Consider the following 17,944-nt stretch of genomic DNA (forward strand, 5'->3'; position numbering starts at 1 on the left):
TAGAGTTGGATCAGAAATCCAAATCACCAAAAATCCAAGTGCAAGTTTATATAAGATAATCATCTTTCTTAGTAAATTACCAAATCAAGACCATATCATATGCATCATAATGATAAATAACTAAATGCTAAATTGTGGAAAACCATGCTTACACCTCTCTTTAATCAATATTTTTGATATTCAGAGCATAATTCCTCAGCTTAACTTGGGAATGTTTCTAGGAAAAAGTGGAATAACTCTGCTTCATTTCCTTTCTCCTCTTCTCTATCCCCAGGAGCATGAGCAGCTTACCTATTCCTCCACGAGGTCCAAGGCACCCAGTGTCATCATCACAGGTCTCAAGCCAGCCACCAAGTACATATTTCATATCCGAGTGAGGACTTCAACAGGATACAGTGGCTACAGTCAGAAGTTTGAATTTGAAACAGGAGATGAGAGTAAGTTTTACACAAACATACGAAATAAGATGTTAATTTAGTACTACTCCAGTCTCACCTGATCGTTAAAAATCTGATGTCCCCAATTGTGAATAGTCTCATCAAACAGGATTCTGCTCACCTAAATACTCATATTGTCATTTCGGTTAATGTTGTGGTGCTATCATTAAATACCTCCATGAAATGCCGTACTCTACCACAATTGTAACGTGGCCCAAATACTTCTCTTTATGCAGAATTCATCACTCATGCTATAGCATAGAGTCTCAGTGGGCAGTGTTAGCCTAATTGTTTGCCAGTTTTGGCATCATAATATGATACTAATGAAAACTTGGAAAGGAACAAAGCCATGAGCAAATGATTTTAGCAGTTAGTTCAAAATTGTACAGCTTCGGCTTGTTATCTCAGATCAATAAAAAACAGTAGTCAGGAGAAAAACTTCACTGAAATGTATATTATAAGTTTAAATATAGACACATGGGCTTAATTAGAAACTCAAATTAGTTCCGTAGCCTTGATGTGTTGAAAAATCAAAATGGGAGACGAAGGGAGTGAGGTGTTCCAATGTCATGTAACATAGGCTTTGAAATGTCTTATTTAGTCTAAATCCTGCTCTACCATTGAATTCAATTTTTGCTTTCATAAAAGTATCTTACTGCTATCTTTGTAAAGACAGTATATGTGGCTTTTGCAATGTTCCTTTATGGAAAAATGTCCAAATATCTAATTATAATAAAAATCTGTCCCCATCATTGCTAAAATACCCATATTTATATAAGAATTCAAGAATAGCAAATAAATTTTAAAAATTCTTTATAAGTAACAATAATAGCTACCATTTATTGAGCTTATATCGAGCTACCATTTATTGAGCTCCTAATAAGTACTAGAAATTATGTATCTCATATGTATTTTTCCATTTAAACCTTTCAACATCCAGTAACACCAGTATGATTTTTCTAATTTCACTCATGAGAAAACAGAAGTCTAGAGAAATAGAGCAATTTGTCCAGATATATGGAATTAGTAAGAAGCTAGGCTACGGGGCGCCTGGGTGGCTCAGCCATTAAGTGGCTGCCTTTGGCTCAGGTCATGATCCCAGAGTCCTGGGATCCAGCCCCACATCTGGCTCTCTGCTCAGCAGGAAGCCAGCTTCTTCCTTTCCCACTCCCCCTGCTTGTGTTCTCTCTCTCTCTCTCCCTCTGTGTCAAATAAATAAATAAATTCTAAAGGAAAGAAAGAAAGAAAGAAAGAAAGAAAGAAAGAAAGAAAGAAGAAAGAAAGAAAGAAACTAAGCTGAAATTTGAAACTGAGGGCTACCTTTTCTAAGGCTTATGCTCTGAACTACTCCACCATCCTATTGAGTTCTTTCATTACCTATGCTCTGAACTACTCCACCATCCTATTGAGTTCTTTCATTGGAATTATTAAAAAGAGCTAATGGTAAGATCAGGAAACAGGCCACAATTCCTCTAGTATGTCACTTCCTCAAAACGAAGCTATTGGAATTTCAAATTCTATGATGGAAGAAGTGTTGTTTTTATATTGACAAACAATATCAATTTGTAAGAATGTCCTCGTTGCAACTATATGTCACTAAAAGGTGGGAAAACACCAGCATAATTAAGGAGGAACACAGCTTAGGGAGAGAGAGTAAACTAATGAATAAAAAGAACACATACAACCTGGATGTGTAATATCAGTGATGGTCATTTATAATCCTGCTGGAGACTATTGACTTCTCAAGCTAGAGATGAAATTATTGGGAGTGGAATGTAATTATCACAAAACATAGTTCCATAATTAAAAACAATATAAAAATATTCAAAGTGCCATCCCTCCTGTTGACTCTTTTTCCCCTGCTCTCATGTCAAGACTTTGCCTTGATGCAAAGCCAGAGGATGCAATTCAAGGAAAGTTTGGTCCTGGGAAGAGTCCTCTCATTGTGTTGTTCAGACTGTGTGTACTGCATCCCTGCATCTCAAGTTTCCTTACTTTCTTTCACTGATGAGAAATTTATCTTTTTAAAAGTATGACATTTTTGAGTATTACATCATTAAGTCAAAAATATATTCTCAGACAAATTTATAGGGCTAAATCTAGATAAGTCATTTGTGTTTATCTGGGACTTCTATAGAAAACAATCTAGTCTAATTTAAAAAAAAGGTTCTACTCTAAATATGAAAATTTTAATTTGGTTTAACTCTAAATTTCAACTCATTGTACTTTCAGGACTAGAATTCTTTCAGATATTATATAAAAGACAAGTACTTTGAGATTCCTGATCAGAAAAGGTCCCATGCTCACCAGTGACTCAATATAATATTTATTCATCCAACAAAAATGTATGGGACCCTTAATATGTGCCACACTCTCTGTGAGGCTCTGGGGATTTAAAAAAAAAAAAAGGTAATAATAAGACCAACAGCCTTCACATAATTTATAGTCTAGATTTGTGGGAAGAAAATAAAAATTTAAATAAGAAATACAAGGTTAGTGAACGTACTATCATAAAAATATGCAAAGGGTGCTCTGAGAGCATAGAGAAGAAAATTTTTAATTTAGCATGAATGGGTCATGAAGGGATCAGTTGGAAGGTGAGAAGCTGTGGCTCATTCTTGAAAGAGGAGTAGTAAAGGAATAGCAAAAACACTGAGGCCTGAAATAGCATGGAAAATTAAAGAAGAGCAAATAATTTGGTGTGGCTGCAGTGAGGAGTCATAAAGGTGAAATGGTGGGAACAAAAGGCAGAGAGTTAGACAAGGGCCAACACGAAGGTGCACTTTTGGCCCCACGAAGGATGTTGAGCCTTCTGAAGATACTGAGGAGCCAGGAGGGGGTTTTAATTAGGAAGGAACATGACCAGTTACAGGTGCAAGACCCTATCCTGAGCAATTTACGCAATTATCTTTTTAATTCTGACAAGATTATTTCTCCTTTTAGAAACATAAGTAGCTTTACCAAAACCTGATAATCAATGAGTGGAGGTTCAGGACTAGAACCCTAGAACCATCTGACAATGGCCACAGCAAACAGCAAAAAACATGTTCTGAATCACTGATTCATAAATGACATGAAAGTTACTTTTATTAGATCCTTGAAAAGATAGAATCTCTGAGAAGAATCTGAAAAATATGTTTGTCTAAACCTGGAATTTGGGTAAAATAGAATGGCTCCCAAGTCACTTTACAGCCTAGGGGGAAAATCATGCAAAGGGTCGTTTTTTATCTGGTTAGTTTTAAATTGCATTTTCAAAGCATGCTGTTTATATCCAGAAGAGAATTTCAGTGAATAATGTCATAGTAGGATATGAGCGAGTTTACTATAAATTCAGTATATAATGATATGAATCCCAATCTATAGCATCAGTCTTTTTCTCTTCATACCCTCCTAGCTCATTTTTTAATTTTTGTAGCTTTTGTCTCCTGAGTAGTGCCTGAACTAAGTTCTTTCTTGTGCATTCTATTTAACTAACTAACTCTACAATACATGCATAGAGGTGGGAGTGGATTGGGGAAGAAAGATGAGGTTCTTTCATTTGATGGTCTGGTTCAATTTTTTTTTTAAGTAAACAAAGCGAAATACTTTGCAGTTTCATTTTCTCTAGCCATATCTGTTTTGCTTGTTTCAACTTTTAGTTTGCCAATAAGATAGTAATACAAAATATGAAAGAACTCCTTTTCAAAATCATAGTAGTCTTAACCCACTAGTGTTCTACAAATATAGTGGCATCTGAATAACAATCACAGCTACCTCTCTTGTCTTCTGGACCAGCAACTGGATTTTTTTCCAGAGTCAGATTATGTAGTAGAAACTATCTAAACAAATGTAAAATCACTAATGATGACTGCTAGTACTATGAAAAGAGCCTACTTGACCTAGACCTGTTAGTTTCCTCTCTCCCCAAGACTACAGAATAAACTCTTTACATATGTGTATATGGAGAGATAAATAGATAACATATGGGTGGGTAGATATAAATAATTAATTGATAGATATAAGATAAGTAAAAGAAAATGAAACTGCAAAGTATTTCACATGTACATGAATATACCTATTTGTGTATATATCACTCCTATTCACTCCTATAAAGCCACAAAAGACTTTTCTGTTTTATTGCTGGAATTCCATTATGTCTGCTAATCTCTCTTTGAGAAAGAATGTACAACTAAATATTATGTCCACCTAAGCATTTATTGAGTACCTATTGTGTACTTTTTAATCAGGCACTGTAATTGATTCTCCCACCTTTTTAGAATGGATATAACAAAATTACAATAAACTACAGCATCAGTAGTAAGAAATTAAGGATATATAAACATTACATGTGGATCTTCTTGAGAAAGGTAAAAGATCGGTGTCAGATGTTAATATAAGAATTTTCTCCATATTAAAATGAATTCATATTAGGCCCCAAACTATCAAACACACACACACACACACACACACACACACAAATTAAATGCAGACCTTTTTGGCTTATTTGAAAGAAACAACAGGAAATTTTAACAACCTTATATTTATTATAATTTTGTCCTTATTTCCTGGAGAAAATGTTCTTCTTTTCAATGGAGAGAAAGATAACAATTAAAATTAAAAAGTTATCTACATAGCCAGTAGTATCCATATCCTTGCAAACTTCTTAAAAAAGATGTTTGAGGGACACCTGGGTGGCTCAGTTGGTTAAGCAGCTGCCTTCGGCTCAGGTCATGGTCCCAGCGTCCTGGGATCGAGTCCCACGTCGGGCTCCTTGCTCATCAGGGAGCCTGCTTCTCCCTCTGCCTCTGCCTGCCATTCTGTCTGCCTGTGCTTGCTCTCTCTCCCTCTCTCTCTCTGACAAATAAAAAAAAAAAAAAGATGTTTGATTTAATTTTTTAATAATAATTACTTAAAATTACACCTACTTTTTTTTAGAAAAAGCAATATAAATAATTTAAAGATAAGGAAGTTAAACATTTGGTTATTTAAATCACCAAAACTTTTTTTTTTTTTTACAAGATTTATTTATTTATTTGCGAGAGAGAGAGAGAGAACTGGGGTGGGGGAAGAATCCCAAGTAGACTCCCCACTAGGCACAGAACCAGAGGCCTGACTCGAGCTCATGACCCTGAGATCCTGACCAGAGCTAAAATCAAGATGCAGATGCTTAACGGACTGAGCCACCCACAACTCATAAAACCCCAAGACTTATCTAATATCCAAATGTATTTTAGAGTAGCAGAAAGTAATTTCATGTATACATCTTTTAAAATATAAGTAAAATAAATAAAATATATCCTGCTGTATTGCAGCCAACTTGAACATTTTACTTAAATACTTGTGAAGAAAACTTGTGAAGCTGTCAAAAGGGTGCAGAATCCATACATAGCTTAAAGCCAATTTTTGAAAGAAAGCTGGAAATTTACACATAGTAATTAGCAGTTTACCTCTCCCATTGCATTAGTGGTTATCCAAATGACCCAGGAGAAGTATACATTGCCAACATGGAAGCATTGCATTCTTTTCCCCTGGAAGGATTAATTATACATATACATTAAATTTCAGCAACATACAAACTTAGGTTTTTACCAGTAAGCTACATAATGCACTTTTGTAGCACAAAGGCCACATCTGTCAACATTTTAAGATGTATTATTTACCAAAAGTAGTAACAATGGACTAGGTTTATATCACATGACATAACCGCACAAAAATCATCATAATCAACTTTACCAACCAAACAATAAATTACTGGACCATAGTAGGTATTTCAAAATAGAATCCTATGTCATGGGGCGCCTGGGTGGCTCAGTCATTAAGCCTCTGCCTTGGGCTCAGGTCATGATACCAGAGTACTGGGATCCTGTCCCACATGGGGCTCTCTGCTCAGTAGGAAGCCTGCTTCTGCCTCTCCCATTCCCCCTGCTTGTGTTCCCTCTCTCGCTGTGTCTCTCTCTTCCAATAATAAATAAAATCTTATGGCATGTCTTGCACATGTATACAAAAAGTGTTAGTGTAGTTATAAATGAATGAATTTAATCACTTAATTATTTTTAAATATCCATAATAGTTAGCTGTTTTTAGTATGGTTTCATAGTTAAGCAATTTGATTGTTTAACAATTTATAAATGGGAAATGATTCTAGAAATTAAGGTTCAATATCGTATTTCTTATTCCTCCTGCCCTAATTTGTTTTTTATGCCTCAATTGGACTAATTTTTCTATACTCCACCCTGTCCACTTAAAAGCTCCAAATCATTGAGTATTTTCTACCACATAAAATGTGAATTTCTCAACAAATATTCAAGTCTCCCTCCAATCCTAATCAACTAACATCATTCTTGTATCATCTCCCTCTAGTTAACACAAACTCTGAAAAAATATATGGCTGCTTTATACATGAAATTTTCTGAATCTGCATAATTTCTAAGCTTTTTCTATGACTTCCAACTGGAAGATTCAGAAACCTATCACAGTACAGATGGTCAGTCCAGCTCATCTGCTACCCCTCCTGAAATGTTCTGGATCAGTGTGGTGAAAAGTCATCTCTTTCCTCAGACACTCTGTATTATATTGTGCAAGTGCTCAATTATTTGCTAAGTTGTTAGCTCTTCAAGGTTAAGAACTATAGCTAGTGTATTTGTGTGTCTTGTGAAATGCCTTGCTTATAGTTTCCAATGCATATTTAATCAAATAAATGAGTGACATACAATTTTAAAAGGCTAAAATTGGGAGAATAGCACGCTGCCTGCCAGTCTAAACAGAAAGAATCAAATATTTTTATTTGCCACAGATAAACATTTTAGCTTGCTTTATTTGGGCTGTCAGGCTGTAACTGGCTTGAGTTGTATAGAAACATAGTATGTAGAACTTTAATCACAAATTAATTTTTAATTCTAAAATTAAGGACATTTTAGGTAGAATTAAATGATATTTTTGTTGTTGTAAAACATATTTTTTTCATTAAGCTTCCTTTTGAAAAAAATCTCTATTATGCTTAAAAAAAAAAAAAAACCTCTATTATGTTTGATCTGGTCTATTGGTTGAAGCCCAATCTGTACTGCTTCAATTACTTAGGATGAAATTAGCTACATCATTATTAACAGCAGCCAGAAATATTAATGGTGAAGCACGAAGCAGAAAGAGGACCAGCTGACCCTGGTGGAGTAATAAAAAAGTTAATTAATCAAGCAAGAGGCAGATTTCATATTTATGAGTCTACCCAGAGGAGGACAAATACCAGTATGTAAGATTTTAATTTGAAATAATCTCCAATCAATAGAACGCTTTTTTCCCCCCCAATCAATAGCACACTTTCAGTGTTGGCAACCATAGCTAACTAAATGCAAACATCAGTAGGAAAGAAGAATTTTCTAGCAGTTAAGTTGTCCAACTATAAACTGGCCCACCTTATGCCCCCCATGATAAGAATTTGTGCCAGAACTAGCTGGATACATTTTCAGCATATCATAAAGGAAATCCTTGCTTTGTTTAGGAGGTTGTTATACAATTTTTTTTAAATATTTTTATTTATTTATTTATTTGACAGACAGAGATCACAAGTAGGCAGAGAGGCAGGCAGAGAGAGAGAGAGAGAGAAGGGGAGGAAGCAGGCTCCCTGCTGAGCAGAGAGCCGGATGCTGGGCTCGATCCCAGGACCCTGGGATCATGACCTGAGCCGAAGGCAGAGGCTTTAACCTACTGAGCCACCCAGGCACCCCTGGTTGTGATACAATTTTAAGGTAACTTCTAACGTTGAGATTCCATCAGATAATATTTATTGAATTATAATTATTTTCCAAGCACTTATGTATTCTTTGTGGCTACTAACCTTTGAAGTAGATACTATTACCATGTCCATTTTATAGATCAGGAAACCAAAACACAAAGAAGGTTAGTAACTTACCACATTCCACTAGTAAGTGTTGGAATGAGCATATTATATTATATGGGGATAGTATTTTTCATATTAATGATCAGAGCTAGAACTGAGTTCCCTTTATACCCAATCCAGTGTTTTTACTTTTCTTATTCAGCTTGGTCATTAACTGTGATTTTCTTTTTTTTTTTTTTTTAAGATTTTATTTATCCATTTGACAGATAGAGATCACAAGTAGGCAGAGAAGCAGGCAGAGAGAGAGGGGGGGAAGCAGGCTCCCCACTGAGCAGAGAGCCTAATGCGGGGCTCAATCCCAGGACACTGAGATCATAATCTGAGCTGAAGACAGAGGCTCAACCCACTGAGCTACCCAGGCATACCTAGCTCTGATTTTCTACATGATTATTTTTTATTCTTGCCTCCAATTCTTCACCCTCCCTTAAACAATCATATTCTTCCCTAACATAATGTGTGTTTGAATATAAACACAGATTTTCAGAAGACTATAATTATATATAAATCACCACGCATCAAGTTCAAAGAGCTATGTGTGTTTTAATACAGATTTCTAGACTAATGCACACATGGGAGACCAAGTATAACTCTAAAGGGACAGAATAATGTACTTAGTCTGATTACCTTACATGAGCAGGGACTTGATGAAGAGTAACTATTTGCATAGAGAATGGAAGTCTCCTCTTAACAAGACTTTGATTAAAAAAAGATATTTTGCTTCCATTTTGCCTGGATCAAATAAAGACCTTAAATGATAGGAACCAAGCTCATGTGCTGTAAGACAGACTGAAGGTTCCAAAACAAAAAATATTAAAGATCATAACTTTGCTAAATGGGCTGGAAAAAATCATTAACAGGGGCTTAGAAATTATAAAATGTGCATATTAATATTCAGTGTTACAAATGGTCTCGTATCAAAAAAGGAACTATCAAATAATGGGGGATCTAGTTCTAAAAATAGAATATTGGTTTATTTTAAGCCAATAACCTACAGCAACATATACAAAAATATGATTTCTTTGGGATATCAGCCATCATCCTTTGACCGGAAGGTTGTGGGTTTTTTTTGAGATCAGGAACCATTTCTTACTCATTTTTGTGTCTTTTATACTGCTTTGCTGACACATAGAAGGCTTTCAGTGAATATCAAATAAGTTGATGTTATCCAGTAAATACTCAATTAGCATGCATCTGTTATTTCAAACAAATCATATGTGTTTTATTATTTTATTTATATATTTTCAGTATCTTGTTTGTGGTTTTGTGCATATATATTAAAAACAGTATGCTGAATGCTAGTCAAAGGATGCAAAATGTCATTTATACAGGATGGTAAGTTCTGAAGATCTAATAATGTAGACTATAGTTACAGATCTGTAGATCTATAATGTGACTATAATAGTATTGCATTGTGTATTGAGTAGATCTTAAATGTTCTTACCACATACACACATTCTCACAGACACACATACACATGCACAATAACTATGTGAGGTGATGGATATATTTATTAGCTTGATTGTGTGATCATTTCACAGTGTATACTTATATCCAAACACTACATTGTACACCATAAGTATGTGCAATTTTTGTTTGTCAGTTATACCACAATAAAGCTAGAAGGGAAAAAAAAAGATAAATAATAAACATTCTCTATCTTCAGGAAGCTTAGACTAAGCCACACCAGAGACTCTTCTAACAGAATTTCCTATATATGCCATTCTCAAAGTCTAATTTTAATTTGACTTGATTTGAGAGGAGATGGATTTTTTCCTATCAGCTATCATATAAATTGCCTGAATTTTTCTGTCAAGTTATTTGACTTTACAACATTGAATTCTTCTAGAGAGCAAAAATATTCCGTAGACATTTCAAATTGCTCCAAATTTAGTGAAAAATATATTCCCTATATAATACATGAAGAATTACAACCATTCTTCAGACTATACAAATCAGCTTTATTGATTTGAATCTTGAAGTGGCTTATAAAAATGTCATATTCTAGCACTTAGGAAAGCATTAAGGGCAAAGTCAAGAAAAGTTAATCTCTTAATATGACTGTGTATAGCCTATCTGGAACTGCTGGTGGGATTCTTAATTGTGGCTGACCTCCTACTTCCATCTGTTGCATGATTATGTACTCTGCCCAAGACAGGATAAAGAGTATTGTGTTATTCAGTAGCTACTTCTGGAATGGCATTCTAAAGCATGGAGGGAGTTCTAGCTAGCTGTGGAATGATGCCCAGTGGTGATACATAGCTTTAGTTCTTTCAGGGAGAGGGCAGAAACACCTGAGGCTGGGATGAAATTGTCCTTTAGGAAATCCCAAGCTGCAAGGATGACATAGCTTGCTTTAGTACTTCCCAATGGAATTCTATCCATATGGTAAGCCATGATTTTAAGAGCTAAGAAACTTGAGAGTTAAATGAAAGAGTTGTCAGACTGTCCAAGGTGGGTGAAAAGTATTTTATATACAATATATAAATACTAAATATTATCTCCCTATGTCAAAATGTGAAGGCATAATTTGAGTTTTTCTATTTGTATGATACTAGGATACAATAAAAAACAAGTTTCAATTATCTAATGTAACATCTTTTAAATTTGTATTTGCTCAGTGCAAGTCATCTGTTTTTGCTGTACCTCACTGTGAAGTCACAATACTGAATGGACAGATGTTTATAAAATAAACCCAGCCAGCTCTACCAAACCTTGTTTGAAGAATTAAGAGACAGCTTAAGTATTTGCATTACACTTTAGTTTTTCAAGTAAACAGTAGTTCAGTGGAATTTAAGTTAAATAACAAGAATTCTTGGCAAAATAGCTGGAGCCCTTTGAAGGATTTAGCTGTGTGTGCACAAACCAGAGAATGACATGCATGAACATATTACTGCACGTGAAGATAGACAAAGTAGCAGAATATGGCAACTTTACCATCAGATATAAAATAGCTGATTCACAACAAATTGAATTTCATATTCTCTTATGCTTTTGGGAAACTGAGCATCCTTTAAAAAATGCTCCTGTATTGGGGCACATGGGTGGCTCAGTGGGTTAAGCCTCTGCCTTCAGCTCAGGTCATGATCTCAGGGTCCTGGGATCGAGCTCCGCATCGGGCTCTCTGCTCAACAGGGAGCCTGCTTCCTCCTGTCTCTCTGCCTGCCTGTTTGCCTACTTGTGATCTCTAGCTGTCAAATAAATAAATAAAATATTTTTTAAAAAAATGTTCCTGCACTATAGTTATTTTTAAAATAAATATATCTTATATTTGGTAGATACAAAACCAGAAAGCAGACTAAATGATTTTTCAACAATCATTTTCAACATTTCTGTAAACAATGATCAGTGCAATATTGCTTACTGAATTTAGCATACATATTTATACATACGTACATGCATGTAATACATATATTCTGATTTCATGCACTCTTACTATTCTCATTTTGAAATGAAGAAATGAAATTGACATTGTCTTCAAAATTGCTGCTTAAGTTGTTATCCTGGGAAGTAAGAGAGTTATTTCTAAATTTGATACAATGTTTGTTTCTAAATTGGACATAAGGAAAAAGTGAAGGGCATGTGAAAGGAAGCAAAAGCTAAAGCAAGCAGAATGTTTAATTGTTCAATTTATTCATTCACTCTTTCACTTGGTTTAAAAGTACTAACCCATGGGCCAGTTATAGAAGGAGGCGCTGTGGATCCAAAGATAAAAAGAACAGACTTGTTCCTTGCTTTCACAAAAGCTTGTGAGAAATTTAAAAAATTCAACAAGTTTACGAGGTTATATGTGACATTTTGGGAGCACAAGGAGAAGAACCCAAACAAACTTATGTTAAGGAAAGTTTTGAAGAAGAAGTGCTATCTTAAAGCAAACTTTAAAGTTAAATAAAACTTGGCCATGCTGGTGAGGGGGATGGAGTGTGATGTGGGGGGTAAGATAAGAGGGTCAGGGAGCTTCTTTCATGTGTGCAGGCGTGCAGGTGTACAGATGAAAGTGAGTATGGAACCTTCTAACAACTGAAAGCATTTTAGTATGGCTAGAACCGTAGTTTTCAAAATGTGGGTACTGTGCCAAAATCGGTAGCAACAATACCAGAGAAAATGTTAGGAATGCAGATTTTCGGACTCAACCTTATACTCCTGAATCAGAAACTCTGGGGGTGAATCCAACATTCTGTTTTAACAAGTCCTCCTAGTGATTCTGAGAAGACCCAGCAGCTGCAACAGAGGTGGGGGTAAGGAGTGTTGGGGGTGATGATCTTGGTACAGAAAATACAAGACATGTGACTGGAGTCATAGTTAGGCAAGGGCCATACGATGCTGTCTCTGATCTTGCCAGGAAACCTTCCTGAGTTTTATTTTTCTTCCCTTTATCTGTAGTTTGGAGACAAGCAAGCCAATCAGAATGAGCTTCCCATAACTGACTTCTCTGGTACTACTGCTAACACATCTAATTTTCTCACCTTTATTTTATCCACACTAAAAATAAAACCTTCCAAATATCTTTTTCATTGTCGCTCTAAAGCTATCGTAACTTCCAAACTCCCTAGAGACTATTTTAGCTTTAGAATTCACCTACCGAAGGTGCTGGAGCCTTGGGGATTATCAATTTAAATTCTAACACATGCTTGCTCTCTGCCAGCATGTGAGCCGCGTATTTCACCTTGACAGTTCATATTTGGTCTCTGGACTTTCAAGACACAGTGAATTATGACCTGCTCACCAGAGCCTCCTGAGAAAACTGGAGCTGAGCCATCTCATGCCAAACTTTCAATGAAAGTTGGTCAGTCGCAGATGTTCTAGAAATTAAGTTATCTGGAAAACTTCATGAATCTAGATATCATAAAGGTTATATGTTAGCAAAGCAAAGTTAGACATCAAGACTAACATGTCACACAAGACTGTGATGGACCTGTCTCAGGCTAGGTTACTTGCTTGGTTGGTCTAATTGGTAAAGGCAATGTAAGACTTGGTATTAGTTTCTCATCAATAAATAAAGGGAATGTGCTAAATGAGCTACGCTTGCTCTAAAAATAGAGAAACTCTGAATGAAGCAGTTAAGCATTTGGGCCAGACCATGCTCTGCCACTCAGTAGATATTAGGACCTAAGGAAGGCAATTTAGTCTATGTAAGCTTTGGTTTCTTCATCAGAAAACTGGAAATTTATTTGTTTGTACACTGATTTATTCAAAAAATATTTGTGAAAACACACTCTGTACTCTATACTAAGTGCTGTTCTACATGCTGTGGCTATAGCAGAAATAGACAAAGATCCTCAGTGTCTTGTCCTAGAGCTTATGTTCCAGAGAGGAAGGAGGCAATAAGCAAACAAGGAGTAAAATATTTAGAATGTTAAGTGATGCAGAGCTCTGGTGTGTTGCCTAGACCTCCCCTTCAGGACCCAGGCACTTACTTAATCTCTTAGCAAGTGGGTGTGCTGCCTGCCAAAGGCTCCTGGCTGAATTCCTTTCCAGATGTTGGCTCTGTCCCAGTGTAGTCATTTCCTTTCCCCAGAGGTGGGCAGAATCTAAGTCTGGTCATTGGGGGGCCCAAAGCTTTGTGCCACTGATCAATTCGAGACAGCTGTGAAGGGTCCTCTCAGCCCTTGAGATTTGCAGAGGTCTTTGTAGCTACCAGATGGAAGTTTCAATGCTCCATTTTCCCTTTTCTGCTACCCTCACTTCCCAACCTGTCCACACTGAAGTCACTCCTCAATAAACCTGCTACCTACAAAGCTGCATGGCAGAATCTGAGCCAGGTGATGAGAGATGCTCTGGAGAAGAGTAAAGCTGAGAAAGAGGATAGGGAGTGTCTGTCTCTTAATGTGATTGTTAAATGTTAACTCTCACTATAATTTGAATTAATTCTATGAACTGGCAGCTGGGAAACACTTTGTGGAGGAGGGCCTTCACCCTGGCCTTGAAGAAAAGGAAGGATATAAATAAGCCGAAAGAACGAGGAGATTTTTCATGATAGCATCTGATTCATGCAATTCAACTTGGCATATATTTCACAGATAAATAGATAAAGAAAACTAGTGAATTTCAGTTAAAAGTTCAAACTTTGGACTTAACCCTGGATTTAGATCTTGACCCTATCACTATCTTTGTACAAGTTAGCTAACCACTCTCTGCCTCAGTTTCCACATAAGGAAAACTATGGATAAGAATATCACCTACTTCCTACTGTTCTTGTGAGTATGCATTGGTTCAATGCATGTGAAGTACTTAGCATAATATCATATGTCTGTGGTTAAGGCTCAGTCGATGTTGAGTATCAATATTGACATTATTGGTATTAATTTTCAGCCCTAAAATTCCATTCAGACAATTTCAAAATGATCTTTAGAAAATGAAACAATATTCTTATCTTCTTGTATCTAGACACCCTATAGAAATCAAGTCATTCTCTGATTCTTCCTTTGACATTTATTTTTCATGCCCATTAGCTTACCCTGGAGACAGCTGGCTAGTCTTGGTGTCAGTTTTTGTTTCATTTTTATAGGTGACATGTCAGGGTAAGTGGGCTTCCTCAGATGAGTTGACCTCCCAGTGCCTAAACACTGCAGTGGTGGGCAAGCTAGCTCCACACGTGAACTTCTGAGATACCAGCCCTTAACCAGCACAGTTTGCAAGTCAGGGATTCTCCATCAGTCCTATTCCAGCAACATCACCTTGTGGACCCAGAACCACTGTCCCTCCTATGTCTGTGGTAATCAGATTATTTATGGGTTGGGCCAGTTTTCTTTTAAATACTTAAATCGTAAAAAATTTCCATACCAACAGACAATATAGCATAAAGGTTGGAAACTGTAACTCTGAACTAGGTTATCCGTACTTAAATTTTGGTTCCGCCACTTCTATCTGTATAACCACGGCAAGTTAACTAAACTTTCTGTGCCTCAGTTTCTCCATCTATAAAGTATATCCTAAATTGCATGTGAAGTAGTTAGAACTGCAGACAGCACACATAAGCACTCCGGAAGTACTTGCTGAAATAATGACTATCCTCCTTCTGAGGAAAGGTCAGTCATGTCTTGGGTACATAATGGTTTTTTGTATGAGCCTGTGCTGTAAATCATCTGCCTTTCATTTCTTAAGGAAGAAAGAAAAAAAAATTTTTAAATGAAAAAAAAAAGTGTAATTTTAGAAAGAAAACTTCCTTAGGGACTTTCTATGGAATTCTCAGTCTTCAAGTAGAAATGACATACAGCCACCTATCCCACAATAATTTTTTTTAATTAAATAAATAACCATTTAACTGATTTTCTTGCACAGGAATAAGCAATCCAAAGAAAATAAAAGTTAGCTGTATATTGAAAATTATATTTTGGCTCAGAATACTATTAATTATATGGACATTGGGGAGGGTATGTGCTATGGTGAGTGCTGTGAAGTGTGTAAACCTGGAGATTCACAGACCTGTACCCCTGGGGCTAATAATACATTATATGTTTATAAAAAAATAAAAATAAGGGGCGCCTGGGTGGCTCAGTGGGTTAAGCCACTGCCTTCGGCTCAGGTCATGATCCCAGGTCCTGGGTTCGAGCCCCGAATCGGGCTTTCTGCTCAGCGGGGAGCCTGCTTCTTCCTCTCTCTCTGCCTGCCTCTCTGCCTACTTGTGATTTCTCTCTGTCAAATAAATAAATAAAATCTTTAAAAAATAAAAATAAAAAAAATAAATTAAAAAAAGAATACTATTAGTTATACTGTAAGTTCTATAAGTAATAAGCACAGAATACCTTGTTTGAGGAAGCATTTTATTTTTTCAGATTATGGAATAGATACAGGTTTGAGAATATTTGAACTTTTTATTTAAAGATTTTATTTATTTATTTGACAGAGAGAGGCACAGCAAGAGGGAACACGAGCAGGGGGAGTGGGAGAGGGAGAAGCACCCTTCCCACTGAGCAGGGAGTGGGATGCAGATGCAGGGCTCTACCCCAGAACCTTGGGATCAGGACCCTAGGATCAGGAACTTAGCCAAAGGCAGATACTTAATGACTGAGCCACCCAGGCACCCCCTATTTGAACTTTTATTTTATTTTTTTTTAAAGATTTTATTTATTTATTTGACAGAGAGAAATCACAAGTAAGCAGAGAGGCAGGCAGAGAGAGAGGAGGAAGCAGGCTCCCTGCTGAGCAGAAAGCCCGATGTGGGGCTTGAACCCAGGACCTGGGATCATGATCTAAGCCGAAGGCAGCGGCTTAACCCACTGAGCCACCCAGGCGCCCCCTATTTGAACTTTTATAGACACATTTTACCTCGCATAATCACTGGAAAGAGAGCTCTTCCATTCTTTCATTCTTTCCCAAATTAATCCAAATTCCCCAGCAGACAAGTGTTATCTAATTGCCTTTAGCACATTCTTCTTTGCTTTGTCCTATTAAGTACTGCAGCATTCAAATGCCTTTTGAGTCCTTCTAAACCACTTCTGTTTGTATTTCTCCATCAAAGAAGCTGCACCATTTTATTTTTAATTAATTAATTCATTCATTAAAATTTAATTAAAATTTAAATTTTTAAAACTTTTAAATTTTTAAATTTTAATTTTTTTATTAACATATAATAATAGGGATTCAGGGATACAGGTCTGTGAGTCATCAGTCTTAGACAATTCACAGAACTCACCATAGCACATACCCTCCCCAATGTCCATCCCCCAGCCATCCCATCCCTCTGACCGCCCCCCCCCCTCCAGCAACCCTCAGTTTGTTTGCTGAGATTAAGAGCCTCTTATGGTTTGTCTCCCTCTCTGGTTTCGTCTTGTGCCATTTTCCCCTCCTTTCCCCTATGGTCCTCTGTCTTGTTTCTCAAATTCCTCATATCAGTGAGATCATATGATACTTGTCTTTCATTGATTGACTTATTTCACTTAGCATAATACCCTCTAGTTCCAACCACATCATGGAAGCTGCACCATTTTAAAACAACCTACCTTTTTGTCATTTTTCTCCCTCTCATCCTGCTCAAATGCCCACTGGGAAGATAGATTTCAAATTGAGTTAAACAAAATGTAAAGATACCCAGTTAATACTCATGGAGGTTTTTGGTTTTTGGTTTTTAAGATTTTACTTATGCACTTGAGAGATAGTGAGAGAGCCCATGATGAGTTGTGGGTGGTAGAAGAAGCAGAGGGAGAGGGACAAGAGACTCTGAGCTGAGCACAGAGCCAGCCCAGCACAGAGCTCAATACCATAGCCCTGAGATCATGACAGGAGATGAAATCAAGAATCAGATGCTCAACTGACTGAGCCACCCAGGCGTCTCCCCAACCCCCCATGGAGAATTTTTTTAAAAAGTTATATACCTTTACAATGGCTGTTTGCTTGATTATAGCAATATTTTTAAGCATTGTAAAAGTATATTATTCATGATCGTACTCTACGATTACCCTTAAGGTAAGATAAATTTAATGAATTTTCATGAAAAAAAAAAAACACCACAAACTTCTGCACATGAGACTGTGTCTCTGTCGTCATTTTTCACAATGCTCTTACTGCCTAAGATGGAGGGAGAAATACTTTACTGGAAAGGAAGGTGAAAAGTGATTACATAAGAGATTGATGGGGAAATTGTACCTTTACACTGACCAGTGACTTGTGCCTCTACGTACCAGAGGAGAGATGGAGG

General features: G+C 36.6%; 1 protein-coding gene across 1 annotated transcript in view; it reads left to right on the plus strand.

Moving 5' to 3' along the window:
- EPHA6 (EPH receptor A6) overlaps positions 1-17,944 on the plus strand; it is an 872,902-nt gene that overhangs the window by 600,454 nt on the left and 254,504 nt on the right. The window contains 1 exon segment of the mRNA XM_047722523.1: positions 275-437. Coding sequence (XP_047578479.1) covers positions 275-437 — 163 coding nt within the window.

This window comes from Lutra lutra, chromosome 1, assembly GCF_902655055.1.
Source record: "Lutra lutra chromosome 1, mLutLut1.2, whole genome shotgun sequence".
In the NCBI taxonomy this organism is placed as follows: Eukaryota; Metazoa; Chordata; class Mammalia; order Carnivora; family Mustelidae; genus Lutra; species Lutra lutra.